At 43.5% G+C, this 16,232-nt stretch overlaps 1 protein-coding gene across 7 annotated transcripts in view; it reads left to right on the forward strand.

The window, feature by feature from the left end:
- The window catches only part of PBLD (phenazine biosynthesis like protein domain containing), a 36,374-nt gene extending 27,067 nt beyond the window's left edge, over positions 1 to 9,307 (forward strand). For 6 of the 7 annotated variants that reach the window (XM_059900063.1, XM_059900066.1, XM_059900059.1 and 3 more), the window contains 6 exons: positions 1,583 to 1,692; positions 1,905 to 1,934; positions 4,395 to 4,483; positions 4,721 to 4,899; positions 6,998 to 7,060; positions 8,494 to 9,307. In XM_059900063.1, the coding sequence (XP_059756046.1) occupies positions 1,583 to 1,692; positions 1,905 to 1,934; positions 4,395 to 4,483; positions 4,721 to 4,899; positions 6,998 to 7,060; positions 8,494 to 8,606 (584 nt within the window). In that variant the 3' untranslated portion in view covers positions 8,607 to 9,307. The remainder of the gene's footprint in view (positions 1 to 1,582; positions 1,693 to 1,904; positions 1,935 to 4,394; positions 4,484 to 4,720; positions 4,900 to 6,997; positions 7,061 to 8,493) is intronic. The other variant, XM_059900067.1, reaches the window with a different exon arrangement.
- Positions 9,308 to 16,232: the final 6,925 nt, after the last annotated feature.

Here is a 16,232-nt window from a genome sequence, read left to right on the forward strand (position 1 = left end):
AAGCCATGGTCATTGTTTCCTGGAATGCCATTTTCTTCTAAATAGGAGCTCTCTGGTCTCTGTGACAAACACAGGAGCAGAGCTTGCAAGGCAGAATAGTTGTCTAACATGATATGACATTGGGGAACCAAAAGACATACTTTGCCCCAAATAGGTCCCCACCCACATTGAAATTCATTTCACAATAAGAGCTTTTTTACTCTGAACTTTAAATATTAATGAGTCCCAGCTGTATACATTTACCCTGTGAAGAGAGGATGCAGCACCTTAATCCTACCTGTTTCCATCTCATCTACACTTAGTATAATAGATAAAGATCAGGGCTTTGTGGGAATGGGGCAGAGAGATGCCTGGAAATGTCCTAAAAGTGGAGATGGAAGCAGCCATGAATAAGTGTAGACAACAAACAGAAAGTTAAACAAGGAAATAAACAGGATGATACGACAGAGGGGTAACTGTGGGGAGTAGGGTGTTGGAAAAAGAATTTCTCTGGGGGAGTAACTTAGATGGGGCTGATAAGGGAAGGTGTTAATAGGTCAAGTTTGCCCAGAAAGCAGACTCTGAGACACACTGGCATGCCAGAAGAATTGGGGGCAGTGTTCTTGAGATCAGTATTGTTAAGGGAGTAAAGAAAGCAGAATTGAACACAGGGAGAAGTTGAACTGCAAAGTGGTAGCACCAAAGAAAGGCCTGATAGTCCTCCACAGGGTGGGCCTAAGGTTCGATGAGAAAATGCTTTGTAAATAGTGATGTCTTACACCAATTATAATGAGAAGAATTCAACTTTGGGTTTCAGAATGTAAATTTTATTCTGTGAAAGTTAATTAGCAATGCTGAATTTCCTCACCTTTGAGATATGGTTAAGTATTACAGAAATATTAGGGAAGAGAAAAGAATTAAGTCACAAATCTTTGTTTTCACTAAAAATGTTACCCACACTGAGATAAGTGGCCCAAGTTGTATCAGTAACATGAAGGGATATTATATCAGGGTTGGTGATCTAATCTTTAAATCAAGATTTTATGTATAGTTTGGTTTGTTTATGGTAAGCTTGATTTGTTCATCTCAGACTGTTGTACATAACCTGTATGTTCTATTTGTCATCCCTTTGGCTTATCTTAAACTAGTAGAGTTTATAACTCTATAGTATTATAGGGGGATAGTTAAAAATCTGCATTAGAAAACATTATAGCATCCCTATGAGCTATGTTTAATTATTACCCCCAATTTATTGGTAAAATGAAATTAGTATAGTTTTAATTATTACCCCATTTTATTAATGAGGAAATTGAGGTTTAAGGAGATTAAATAATTTTTTCAAAGGCACAGCATGATGTCAAGTCCAATCAGTTATGTTCTTGGTTCTCAAGTTAGAATCCAGTGAGAGTTTTCTCCACTTAGGACCCCAGTAACCCAAACCTGGGACCTTTTTACTGGAAAGGACAACACTGCCAGAGAATCTAAGACTACATAACAGTGATCAAAACAGACATGCAACTATATAACAATGTTTATTTTCCTATTTCTTGATTCCTTTCAAAAAGTTTTCTAGTTGACAAAATAGAATTCTTTTTTTGGCCAGAAAACATGAATAGCACCCTAACCTTTGTCACTCTGAGTGGGGAACTAAAGGCCAGAAGAGAAGAGGACGGTATCGTCCTGGACCTGCCTCTTTATCCAGCCCATCCCCAGGTCAGCTCTTTTAAATTTTTTTTTTCTTTTGGCCACCCTGCACGGCTTATGGGATCTTAGGTCCCCGACCAGGGATTGAACCAGGCCCTCGGCAGTGAGAGCATGGAGTCCTAACCACTGGACTGCCAGGGAATTCCCAGCTCTTTTTAATTATTGCCGTAAACTGAGAGCTTTCCTGTTTTACAGTAGTTTTGTCTTTTTTCCCAATCTAGGACTTCCATGAAGTGGAGGAATTGATAAAGGTTGGTGAAAAGAATCAAACCTAAGCCGTGTGATTTGATCATCTGTTATCGTTTGAACAAAGATTCGGTACTATTTGATCTCAACACATAGGCCTTCTACCAGTACAAGTGTTCCATTCTAAGCTTGGTTGAATACTGCACTGTGCATCTGAGATTTGAATTTTAATATTGAATCTAGGGACTTCCCTGGTGGTCCAGTGGTAAAGAATCCACCTTACCATGCAGGGGACGGGTGTTCGATACCTGGTTAGGGAACAAAGATCCCACATGCCTCGGGGCAACTAAGCCCGTGCGCCTCAACGAGAGAGCCGTAGTGCGCAAACTACAGACCCCGAGAGCCACAACTAGAGAGGGAAAACCCACACGCCACAACTAGAGAGAAGCTCGTGTGCCACAACTAGAGAGAAGCCCTTATGCCGCAACAAAGACCCGACACAGCCAGAAAAAAAAAAAAGAAAAATAATATTGAATCTATTTAGTGAGAAGGTTGACCAGTTTTCCCTGACTCTTCATTATCCGATTAGCCTCCGTGGAAAGGTGGGGGAGGGGAGACTGTCGTGTGTCAGGCTGAGAGTGAAAGAAAAGAGTGGAAACTGCCTGGCAGCTGTCGGTGTCCTGATGTCTTTAGTGGAGAATACGCCTGAGATGACAGGGCTGTGCTTTGATGGAAGAGAGCAGGAAAGCATGGGAACCTCGACAGAGAAGACAAGATACATAGACCGGCCTCCTCACGGGGTCTGTGTGGGGATGGGGCTTGATGATGATGATGGTGATGATGACGATGATTACAACGAATATTTTTTAGGCTCCCCTGTGCAGTGCCACGCACTAAGTGTTTTAATGTATTATCTCATTTAATTCTCACTGCCACCCAGTGCAGCAGGCACTACAGTTGTCTCCCAGAGATTCCAGAAGGCCAGAGCAGCCCTGCATGGCCAGGTGCTTAGTTTGTAGAGCAAGAAGGGCCCAGGTCAGGACCAGGCCAAGGGCAGCCGTGAGAAAAAATGATTCTGCAAAATGGAGTATTATGGTATTTCTCAGTGAATTTTCAACTCAGCATTTGTAATCTCTGTAGTGTTTTGCTTCAAGTTTTCAGAGTATAAGCAAGTATCATGGATTCTGATTTTACACTCAGCTCTACCTATGGCTTGAGTTTTGGGAGACAGGCCAAATTCATAAATGAACTACTTTAACCGTATTGGCAAGAAAATGGAAAATATTCACAGTGGTAGACCTTGTTCGTGGTAGAAAGAACTTAACCTGATCTCTCTAAGCCTCAGGGTCGGCATTTGTAAAATGAGGATGATGAAGGGTTATTTATTGTGAGTATTGTCATTTTGTGTTCCTAGAAACTGGCAATAAGAGTCTCAGCTGAGAATTAAACTTTCAAATTGACATAAGAATCCATGCAGAGAAGGGCTGGATGACCCTTCAGAGAGACTGAGAGGCCCCAGAGAGCAGATGGGATCGGGCTGTAGGAGTTCCCATTTCTAGAGAAGGGGGACATTGGTCAGCAGTGGTCACAGAGGCAGACATTCCAGGCATCACCCACGGCAGAGGGAGTCTAGGCCATAGGACCTAGAACACCTCAGTCCCTAAAGAAGACTAGAGAACCTGAAGCCACCTAGTGACAACCAGACAACTACCATGTAACTCTTGTCTGTTCTGCCGGCAGCTGGTGGTGGTGCCACAGGATGACTCGGAGGGGCTTTTGTCCCCTCATAATCTCCCTCAGCACCCCAAGCCAGCAAAGACAAGACAGACATACAGTGTCCTAGATATGAGCGAGGCTATGTGCAGCCCAGTAAAGGGTGAATCAAGGTATCTCTAGAAAATGTTGCTACGTTCTTGATCTGTAGCATACAGTCTACGTGAGAACAGGGAGCTTGCCAAGCAGAGCAGCATTGAGACAAGTGCCCTAGTTCCCACTTCCAATCAGACTGCTGGCCCTGAGTCCTTCCCATGTGGAAGCTTCTAGTTACTGCTGCAGGAACTCCACATATTATTTCATTTAATCCTCACAACACCTCCAAGAGGCAGGCATGAAGCCCCCACCTCTACAGATAGTAGACAGTAGTAATTCAGAGCTTTGACTCCAGGGCCCCTCAGACCTGGGTCAAGGTTTGTGTGTGTGTGTGTGACCTTGGGCCTCTCTGAATCTTCTTATCTGTGGGGAAAATACCCACTTGAAGGAGTTGTGTGTTGAGGCACGTAGTAACACGTGTGAACAGTGCCTATCTTTGGCTAAACTCAGAGGGTAAACTCAACCCTCATCAAGGTCTCTGGCTGCCAGGAAACTGGCCTTCTTGAGCAATACCTTGAGTCCCGAAACTGACCTGAAACTCCTGGGATTGGAGATGTTGGGTGTGCCTGGCACAGAGCAGACGCTCATGAGAGGTTGCTCTCCAAACATGGGTCAAATTCATAAATTCCTGAGGAGGTTTTGGTCTGTCTCCATAGACTGCCATAGGTGACACACTGGTTCAGGACATCCGCTATTCCCCAGATACCCGAAAGCTCCTGGTCCGGCTCAGTGATACTTACAACAGGTAAACAAGATTTTTGGCTTCGTCAGCACCCTGGGGATGGCCGAGCACCCAGATTTATAGCTCTGGCTTGGTCTGGCTGTGCCATGTTCCGTCAAACCATGATTTACACAGCCAGAGAGTTTTGTTCCCCTCCTGGTGAGCCATTTGGCAAGCTGCATTCTGGCCTGCTTTACAGAGTCTGGGTAGTGGGTAGTCTATTGAATGGCTTTGTCCTGATCCATCCTGTTTATGAACAAGGTCATTTCTGGAGAGCCTGAAAGTGAACACACAGAATCTGCCGCAAGTGGAAAACACGGGGAAGGTGAAAGGACTCATTCTCACCATCAAGGGAGAGCCTGATGGGCAGACTCAAGCGTTTGACTTTTACTCCAGATATTTCACTCCATGGTTTGGTGTGGCTGAAGACCCTGTAACAGGTACTTTTTGGCTTGAGTCCTGAAGAGGGCTGAACAGTGGGGAGGGAGGAGGATAACAAGTAGCTGTTTATGTGCCCTCCACGTGACCTTTCAGGTTGTTTGGTTTCTGAGCTGCCTTTGTTTCCCTACCTGCCCCTCCCCCATCCCTTCCCTGAAGTCTCATGTGAAAAACACAGAGTTAAGGAGGCAGTACAGCAGGGTTAAACTAGTGTCAGACAGCCTGGGTTTGCATCCCAGTTTCCTAGCCGTTGACCTTGGGCAAATGACTTAACTTTTTTTTTTTAGATTTTTTTTGATGTGGACCATTTTTTTAAAAGTCTTTATTGAATTTGTTACAGTTTTGCTTCGATTTTTATGTTTTGGAGTTTGTTTTTTTTTTTTGGCCGCGAGGCCTGTGGGATCTTAGCTCCTTGACCGGGGATTGAACCCGCACCCCCTGCACTGGAAGACAAAGTCTGAACCACTGAACCACCAGGGAACTCCTGACTTAACTTTTTAAAGCTTTTGTTCCCTCGCTATAAAATATGGATAATACCTCATAGGTTATGTAAACACAACGCATGTTAAGTGCCCAACACAGTGCCTGGCACATGGTAAGTGCCCAATAGCTATTAGGTATTTTAATAATAACAACAAAACTGGCTCCCTGAGCCAACACTTCTAGAGCTGCCATTTGCAAAATCCAGTGGCCAGTGTCCACTACATTCCCAAAGCCTTTTGTCCTTTTCAGTAACCAGCCTGCATGATCATTGATCTAGATAAGATTTGGTTTTTGAAGGATCAAGCCCTGGACTGCTGGTGGGAAATTGGAACAGGCATAGTGGTTTTGTTTTTTCCTCCCCTCCTCATTTCCCTGACCTGCCCACAAAGTGGGTGGGATGGGTTCAGGAACGTGGGTATTCAGGATCTTCTACCAGACAGAAGCAGAGGGATGAAAGTGAAGCCTCGTACTTTCATCCTCCTTGAGAAGAATGGGCTGAGCCGCAAAAGGGGGGATGCTGGATGGAGGAGGCTGGTGGATGGGATAGTGGCCAGGGTAAAAGGAGGCTGAGCAGAGACTGCGAGCCTCCTGTTCTGGTCAGATGGCAGGGGCTGGGATGGTTTCAGGGCCTTGACTTAGTTACTCTGAGGAACAAAATATGTGAAATTCAAAGCTCAGCAAGCAAGCACTTTTAAAGACTCAGGAAAATGCCCAACGACTGTTGGTCCAACTCAACCCTCCCCAATAGAAAAGAAGTTCTGAGTGGACTTACACTTGCACAGCTGCTTCCCAAAGATTTTAATTACCACAGAGGGCAAGTTTTTGCCCCTGTAATAATGCTTTACTAGAGTGGGAAGGACAGCGATGAGCAACCGTTTCAGTTTGCTTGAGACCGAGGGACTTCTCAGCATACAGGATCTTCAGTGCTAAAGCCAGGACAGTCTCAGGCATACCGGGTTACTTGGGCACCCTATGTGGACCCCCCATAACATTAGTAAGTTTTCCTGAAGGAGAGACCTTTTCCAAACCATCCTTTTTTCTCCCAAAGACTTTTCTGTCAGTTATTACTTTACATTTTGTTTCTTCGTTTTAATATCTATTCTCTGATATAAACCTAGGGCGCAATCATATGAAAAAATACCTCACTAAAAGAAAGTTCTTCTGGCACCGAAAACCTGTGAATACTGACTTGGTGGGAAATTTAGCCTTTTGTCAGAGTTCCCACCTTTTCTTTCATGTGTGTCCTAAGAGGAAGGAGATATTTTTTCCTTGGAAGATGTAGACAGTTTTATGTGAAGACCTTGATTCTACCATGGGCTGACAATGAACTGGTAGACAAGACAAGAATTAAAACCTACAGTTTAATTCAGCCTTCAGAAAGTATAAGACACAGAAAGTATAAGACATAGGATACATCATTTGGAGGAGTTATCCATAAATTCTATGTCTTCCTTTCTATTTCCATCCTTAATTCCACACTTGGCTGTGGCCACGGCCAGCATACTGACTAAGTCACCTAAGGTTTAGTCAAACTGGATAGTTGATTGTTTATGAACTTAGCACAGAGTTGCCCCTGTTTTCTTTGGGATTGTACCATAACTTTTCACTTCTTTTAAGGGTCTGCACATACTGTTCTCAGCAGCTACTGGTCCCAGCAACTGGGGAAGAAAGCCATGCACGGTAGGACAGCTCTTTCTCAAATTTTAAAAAATTTGCTTAACTTGAAGCTAGTATTCCTTCTCATATGTACTATCCACTTGAAGATGTAATAAAATGTTAACTATCACCCACGTGAAAACGAGATGTTTTGAATTCCTTCCCCCTGAACCTTCTACTCAAAACATCCTCCACCCCAAACATCTTCCACCTCTGTCTCTCCCAGCACAAGGACACACTTCTAATACAGTAAGTACCCAATAAATGTTTGTTGAATAAAGTTAACTGGCTGTATAACTTTGGCCCAGAAAGGTTATTTATAATGTGACACGTTGAGACTGGATGATTACCAAGGTTCCTTACTGCCATTGCTAGTTATGAGATTAAATCAAACAAACTGCTTTGGAACCAAGTCTCCTAGTGATCTACATATTGCCTGAGGCAGAGAAAATAAATGGCAGCCAGTGGAATTTACACAGCTAGTACTAACAGTGTAGCTGGTAGTCTGTATGTGGTACAGGCTACACAATCAAAGTAGGAGTTTGACTTTAAAGGATGGAGGTTCTTGCTTAGTGGGATGGTTAAGCCTCTGTGACCCTGATTTGGGCATAGCACGGTGGCTGTTCTCTTTCCTTGGTGAGCCTAATTACTCCCCTAAGCTTAGGAAGCCTGAGGCTGTGCCTCGTGGTTGCCTGACAAGTGTGGTTGCTGGCTAACCACAATGAGGAAAGAACTCCCTTTGTCCTATTCAGACCTCGGAAGGTGGGGCCTTTTCAGAAGGGCCAAGAGCACCCCTCTTTGTCTTCTTAGACTTTTAGTCCTAGCCTCTGTCTTTTCACATGTGCTTGCTAACTCCTAGACAGAGCCAGGGAGGATGCTGTGGGCGGGGTATGTCTGGGGCATTACAGGAAGTAATAGAGGAAGTGGCTCAGGAAGCAAAGCGGTAGAGCGGTGTATTTTGTGGATCAAATTGCGTCTGTGGTCTCTCAGTCCTCAGGAGAATGGGGTGGGCTGGGCAATACCATGCACAGATGAAGGAATGCATTCTATTTAAAAAAATTTTAAGATTAATTGATTTTTATTAAGGTAACATTGATGTATAACATTATATAAGTTTCACATGTACATTGTATTCCTGCTTCTATATACCCTACAACGTGCTCACCACCAAAAATTTATTTTCCGTCTTTCACCATACAGTTGATCCCCTTTACCCATTTTGATCTCCCTGCTCCTCCCTGACCCTTCGCCTCTGGCAACCACCCTCTGTTCTCTGTGTCTATGTATTTGTGTTTGGTTTGTTCATTTATTTTGTTTTTGTTTGTTTGAAGGGATGTGTTCTTTAAACTGACCTGGGAGGATTCTAGAGCTTGTAATAAGTGGTCTCTCACTATGTCCTGTTAATTAAAAAGGGTGAAAATGATCTTAATTTGTGACTCGTTTTATGTTTTCTTTAGCCTTTCAGTGTTCCAGCCGGGGAGGAGAATTGAAGATTTCCCTGCGTCCTGATGGACGAGTTGACATCAAGGGAGGTGCTGCTCTTGTTTTAGAGGGCACGCTGACGGCCTAGACGCGCTTGTGCGCGATGCTGCAATCTTGACTTACCAAGCATTTTCCGCGTAGAAAGAAATGTAAGGGGCTGCTTTGAATAAAGTTTGCATAGTAGTCTACTTAATCCTCACCTTAGACACAGAACAACAAAGACATATTAATGGAAATTTAATAATGCTTCCTGACTAATTAACTAATGGAGTTTTGGCTCTACCTGTGAGTATATTTGAAATGTAAGTAACCAATAACGAAGAATAATGTTGTAACCTTTGATTATGAGCACCAATCACAAAATGAGGAACAAATTTATGAGGAGTAAGATCAAACCATTTAAACTTAGGTGTACCAGACAGACTATTTTGCAGCCATTGAAAAGACCCAATAACTATGAGGAAATATAAAAAAAAATTTCATGATACAATACCAAGAAAGAAAATCACAGTAGAGTATAAACTGTTAGCAATGTTATGCTGTGTCTGTGGAGAATACGAATTTATATAGACAAAGATGGATCATGAAGATAGAAAAGTGAAAAGAGTTCGCGTGTGGAGGGTAAGATTGGAGTAATTTTAATGTACCTAAAAAGTTATTTTCTCCATTGGAACACACTCATGTTTAATAACTAAAAATCAGGACATGTAACTAAATAACTAAAAAGCCCAGAAATTTTTTAAAATGTATGTGTGATAGAGTGGTAGTAAAATTAAACATGAAAAGTAATATCTTGCCTCTTTCCAAGTTCTTTTTGGGGTGGGAATTCCCCTTGCTGTGGCTCCCATGTATTCTGCAAGTTAGGTGCCCAGCTGGGATCTGAATTCCCAGCCCATGTGTCAGATCTACTGCTCAGCAATCTGACGTGCTTGGTAAAAAGCAATTTGCTGTCTCCTGTGTATAAGACACCGGGCTAGAAGCTGGTGGGGTGGAGAGCTGGGGGCCAGGCTGCAAAGGAGATTAGAGGGGAAGCTTATAGAGCTCTCAAGGGACTCTGGGAAAACCAGGCTCATCCTTTCATGAAAAGATAATGAGCACTTGCACTGGTCTGTGATTAGGGTCTACATATGGCAGACACTGAATGCTATGGCGTAGTCAGGGGAGTGTTGAAGGACAGGGCTTCGAAAGACTGGGGCATGAGTAAGGCTTCAGAGATGAATGCACATGGCATGTCTGGGTTTTGTCTAGAGTTTCTACATCTTGAAAGTAGTTAGGTTCTATGGGGGCTGAGAGAAATAAAAGAAAGTAATTATTAAACTAATAATCCAGTTGAAGAGATAGCATGTAAACACAAGGATAGATAAATAATACTGTAAGCTTTTTTTTTTTTACATTTCTTTATTTATGGCTGTGTTGGGTCTTCGTTTCTGTGCGAGGGCTTTCTCTAGTTATGGCAAGTGGGGGCCATTCTTCATCACGTTGCGCGGGCCTCTCATTATCGCGGCGTCTCTTGTTGCGGAGCACAGGCTCCAGTCGCGCAGGCTCAGTAATTGTGGCTCACGGGCCTAGTTTCTCCGCGGCATGTGGGATCTTCCCAGACCAGGGCTCGAACCCGTGTCCCCTGCATTGGCAGGCAGATTCTCAACCACTGCGCCACTAGGGAAGCCCCTGTAAGCTATTTTTATTGTTGTTTTTTAAACTATTAAAACCTATAGAAAGGACATAGGAATCATGGCGATTGTGAATCATCCCCAGGGTATGAGAAAGGGAGAACTATGGTTCTCCAGGTGTGGTACCTAGACAAGCAGCATCTGCACCACCTAGGAGCTCGTTAGAAAAGCAAATTCTCAGGCCCCATCCCAGACCCACTGAATCAGAAGCTCTGGAGATGGAGACCGGAAGTCTGGTTTTTAACAAGCTCTCCAGGTGATCCGGGTGTACACTTAAGTTTGAGAACTACTAGTATTCAGCCACTGTTTTCTTCCCTCCCAAGTGATAATTGCCTTTGTAGCTCAACAACTTTAAATGTGCATTATCTCAAAATCTCCTTGACCATACCAATATACTTGCTGCTTAGTGCAGTTTTGGAGGAGCTGGGTTTTTTTTTTTTTTTCCCTCTTAGCTTCCAGTTCTGTTCAGCATAGAAAAATTAGCTGTGCTCAGGTGGGAGCTGTTCAGTAAAATGTTGGTAATATACAGATTAATCAGCCATGATTTATTAATGATGAATTAATTACACCTGATTGTGCAGTTCTGCTAGCTAAATGGAGCTTTAAAGGAGTTATTTTATTAATCATCATGGTGCTAGTTGCAGACACTTACAGAAGGATCACTAATTAAACATGCAACCATATGCAAAACAAGTTGGGTTGCTGAGACCTGCAAGAATAAACCCTGATTTTTAGGGGAGCCAAAACATTTTATTTTATGCAATATTAGGGAGTTGGCTTGGCAATGTTAATCATTCACTGCAAGTTAATATTGTAATCTTTCCCAGCAGGGGTTGATCCCTATATCAAAAAGTATGTAACACTCTAGTGAGATTCTAGTAAAGGGGAAGATTGTTCAAGCCTATTTTCTCTTTTATACACATGCAAAATGGCTTTTGCTGAACAGAGACCATTGATTGATGGGATGGGACTTACAGCAGAGACAGTCAAAACCACAAACCAGTCCTTCGTGTCAGAGAGCATCAGGTGAGTGCGAGACTGAACTCTTGGAGACCATGAACACCCTGTGTATTGAATCACAATAAGAGGAGTCACAGCCTTGTACTGTTGGAGCAGAGAAAGAAATGAGACTGTCCAGCTGAAGGGGCATCAGGTAAACTCAAGGATAGCTAAAGAATGGGAAAATTGTTTTCAATTTTTAGCTCAAGATAGATTAAAGCCGTTTCCTGACTTTTTGTTGTTATGACTATTTGTTTGGAGTTATGCAACATTATTGCGAATAGTCAAGGAGGCACTAGCCAACTTCCTCCAAGAAAGCCAAGGTGGCCAGGTGCTACCTCTCTCTGCACCTCAGGGGGCAGGCATGCTACTCGGGCTCAGCCAAATCAGAAACCATCTCCTGGGAATGTGGATCCTGAACAAGGGAAGCAGTACTGTAGAGGTGGCTAGAGACCTATACTATAGAGATCCATACTATAGCTCATTCTAGCTTGTTCTAACATTATTAGCTGTTCCACCATTTACTCAATCAATCCCCTCAGTCTCCTATTTTTTTTATTTTTATTTTTGGCTATGCCTCACGGCATGCAATATCTTATTTCCCCGACCAGGGATCAAACCCGTGCCCCTTGCAGTGGAATCACGGAGTCTTAACCACTGGACCACCAGGGAATTACCCCCTCAGTCTCCTATTGAAGACCTTTGATTTTATTTCCAGATGCTTTACCATTAGAAGCTGTACTGCAGAGAGCAACTTTATTTTATTTTCTATGTCCTGGTACTTTTATTTCTTTAGGATAGACTTGAGAGAGAGAGATTTCTGGTTTGAATAATGTGTGTATTTTGGGGGACCTCCCTGGTAGTCCAGTGGTTAAGACTCCGCGCTTCCAATGCAGGCGGCATGGGTTCGATCCCTGGTGGGGGAAATAAGATCTCACATGCAAAAAAAAAAGAGGAATGTGTGTGTTTTTCATTTTAGTAGCTATTGTCAGATACCCTTCCAAAAGAGACTGTAGCTGTTCATGTTGCCAGAGCACTGTATCCTTTTCACCACAACCCACCAGCAGAATTTTGCTAATCTGATAAGTGATAGCTTAGTATTACTTACTTTGCATTTACCTGATTAGGAAAGTTAAACATCTTTTGTTACAGTAACTTGCTACTTATATTTTATCTTCTCTGAACTCTCTATTCATGTATTTTGCTTATTTTCCATTGCATTTTGTTACCAGTTTCTTTATTATGAACTTTTATGTGTCATAGGTGTGGAAATATTCTCCCCAATGTTTTGATGTATATTAAGGCAGTCATTATTATCCTTGTTTTATAGATGAGGAAAGTAATGCTCAGAAAGGAAATTGACTTGCTTAAGTTTACTCTGCTAGTGAGATGATTAGATCTGGATTCAAAACCAGGCTATGTGATTACAAATCTAGTGCCCTTGCTATACTTCAAGGAATATCCCTAGAGGGTTGCTTTGCTTACTGTCCTGTATAATGTTACCCCCAAGTTTAGAGGTATGCTCGGAGATTCTGTGGGTCCCCAGGAATTTGCATGGGACATATTGGGCAGGCTTGTTTCTACTCCACCTGGTGTCAGCTGGGGTGGTTCAAAGGCAGGGCTGGGATCATCAAAGGCTTGTTTACACACGTTTGGAGCCTGAGTTGGGGACGCTGAAACAGCTGAGAGTTGAAACAGCTGAGAGCTGGAAGAGTAAGGCCTCCTTTTTTTTTTTTTTAATTTTTATTTTATTTTATTTATTTATTTGGTTGTGCCAGGTCTTGGTTGCGGCTGGCGGGCTCCTTAGTTGTGGCTCGCTGGCTCCTTAGTTGCAGCACATATGCTCCTTAGTTGTGGCATGCAAACTCTTAGTTGCAGCAGGCATGTGGGATCTAGTTCCCTGACCAGGACCCCTGCATGGGGAGTGCGGAGTCTTAACCACTGCGCCACCAGGGATGTCCCCAGTTAGGCCTCCTTGAACACATTTATCTCTACATAATCTCTCCACGTGATGTTTCCACCATGGCGGGTTTAGGAGAGCTGGACTTCCTCCATGTAGGCTTGGCTCCCAAGGCCCCAAGAAAGCCAAGTGGAAGCTGTCTCACCTTTTATGACACCAGGAAGTCACATGATTTTACTTCTGCCGCGTTCTATGGTTGAGGCATTTATGAAGGTCTGTCCAGGCTCATGGGGCAGGGACACAAATCCCACCTCTTAATGGAGGATTGTTAATGTCACATTGTAATAAAAGCATATGAGATGGGGTATATTTGACTGCAGCAATCTTTGGAAAAATACGATCTACCACAAGAGTGTTTTGGGGAATTTCCCATATTCTCGGGAAATTTGAGACATAAATGGTTAGCAAGAACAAGAAATACCTCCATTTAAAAGAAGAAAACTTGGTGTTAACCCTGAATCTTTTTTTTTTTTAAGTAAAGGAACAACAAATATAGTCATTGAGCCATCATCAACAAACATATGGATGTGTTTATAGGTCATCATCAAAAACTTATGAAAATGTTCTTAGCCTACTGAAGATACTTTCAAGGAACCAGAAACATTTAAGTGTCAGGTTTTATGGACTTTGTGGGCTCTCAAGCCTACTCTGCAAAGGAGGTGGACCAGACTGGATCTGTTCCACACTCAGAGTGAAACAGTGTTCCTTGGCTTAGTCTTTACCTTCATCTGTTTGGGCTGCTATAACAAAAATACCATAGACTAGGTGGCTTATAAACAATAAACATTTATATCTCATGGTTCTGGAAGGTAGCAGTCCAAGATCAAGGCAGTGGCAGATTTGATGTCTGTTGAGAGCCTGCTTCCTGGTTCATAGATGGCAATCTTCTTGTCGTGTCCTCACATGGTGGAAGGGGCAGGGGATCTCTCTGGGGTGTCTTGTTTTTATAAGGGCACTAATCTGATTCATGAGGGCTCCACCCTCATGACCTAAGCACTTCCCAAAGGCCCCACCTCCACGTACCATCACACTGGGGATTCAGTTTCAACATATGAATTTTGGGGACACACAAACTTTCAGTCTATGGCAGCCATTCTGGGGCAATGGCAGCCGTTCTGGGGCAATGCCTTGTAGTTACTGTTTTCTGATGCTGCCAAATTCTTCCAGAGAGGCCAGAGTGGCCATTGTCGGGGATGAGTGTTTTGGGTTTTTTTTAATATTTATATATGTGGCTGCGCCGGGTCTTAGTGGCCACACGCAGGATCTTCGTTTTGGCGTGCGGGATCTTTTTAGTTGCGGTATGCAGGCTCTTAGTTGTGGCGTGTGGGATCTAGTTCCCTGACCAGGGATCAAGCCCAGGCCCCCTGCATTGGGAGCACGGAGTCTTAACCACTGGACCACCAGGGAAGTCCCGGGATGAGTGGTTTATGACTTTGTGCAAGAACCGTTGAGGTTATCACAATACCTTTGGGCCAGGTTATTTTAAGTTACAGTAGACCGTTTGTGAATTTCATCAACCAATTGGAGGCTCTTCGTAGCTAAAGTCATGATTTCAGCAAAAAAGAAAAGAAAAGGTAAGTTAAAAGTGAACACCTGTTCTTCTAAAATTGCTCTACTGCAGGTACCAGCCCTAGAGAATTGGCAGATGGTTTTGTGTTTCTAAGCCTGACCTTAGCAGCCCTTCATCAATCTTAAGCTGATTGATTCTCAAGAAGGAGGAGACTCTGGTTTCCCAGGGTACCCAAGACACCTTTGATTTAGTTACTACCTGAAGACCAATTAATTAGTCCACACTGGTTCTCTCAAGTTTTCCTAACAAAGCTAGGAAATCCTGGGCACAGCCTGACTGGGGAGGCTTTTTACTAGCTCATTAATTACTGTCACCCTAGACGTGGATAATTCTAAAAGAAAGAAAAAGCATCATTCTGCACTGGGGAAGATAGGTGATTTCCAAGGCCTGCAGCTATCTGGCATTGTGATTCCTGTAGCCAAGGGGCTCCCATCTTTAAAAAACCTCCACCCATAGGACTGAAACTACCAACTTCTTTTCCCATTGCATCTTAACTCATGGCTGCCAGGGGAGCTTGTCAAACATGAGAGAATCTGCCCCTTGACTATCAGGTACTTTTTAGTTTTTAAATTTAGCAGTGTTTACTTAAGTTATTTTTAAGTCAAATGGGATTGTACTGGTTTTTTATTACTGTATGGTTAGGCCACCCAGGCCACTCAAGGTGTCTGTTCTCTTGCTCTCTGTTCATCCCCTCGACCAGTGCCTGCTTCACCTATACCTACTTCCATGACTGACCTTCCTATGTATGTACTTGCCCCAGACCCCAGCTAGTAATTGTTCTAATCTTTAGATCTGACCATCTTTACCTGATAGCTTCTCAAAGGGGCGGTGAGGGGCGTGCCCTTCTGCTAGTTTCCCTGGTAACCAATGAGCCAACCTGATCTCTCTTCCCCTCCCCCGCCCCACTGCCCAGGAGCCAAGACTGCTGCCATCCTGCCCGCCAGCCACCGCACACAGTGGGGTCTTGCTCCAGGACCTTGCTTCAGACATGTAAGCTCCACCATCCATCAAACCATAGATGGGTCTGCTGCTGACTCTAGGCTTTCTTGAAGCTGGGCAAGTACAGGGCTTGCAAGCCTGCAGGGTGCAGCCCAACAACAACATAGAACTAATTCATGGTCAACTCTCAATTATCCTCTGTATGGATACCTGGGGATCTCACTCTTCTCACCCTCTCAGCTGGTTTCCCCTCTTCTGTCTCTTACCTGGACCCATTTCTCTCCTGGTCTCTCCTCAGTCTTTGCTCTTCATTCCAAGCTGGGGCCTAACTGGGAAGAGTCAGGGTGGGATGTGGGGGTGTGTTGTTAATGTGATAAGAAGTAATAGAACAGTATACTCATGTTAACCAGTAGGTGCTCTATGACTCTCCTCCTTTAAGAGGATAACCATAAGTTGATTTTGCTACTAAGAACTTCCTCCTCATGGTCAATGTTATTTCTTGGTAGTGTTAAAAGATAAACTAGGGGCTCCCCTGGTGACACAGTGGTTAAGAATCCGCCTGCCAATGCAGGGGAC

This window comes from Balaenoptera ricei, chromosome 16 (assembly GCF_028023285.1).
Source record: "Balaenoptera ricei isolate mBalRic1 chromosome 16, mBalRic1.hap2, whole genome shotgun sequence".
Taxonomy (NCBI): domain Eukaryota; kingdom Metazoa; phylum Chordata; class Mammalia; order Artiodactyla; family Balaenopteridae; genus Balaenoptera; species Balaenoptera ricei.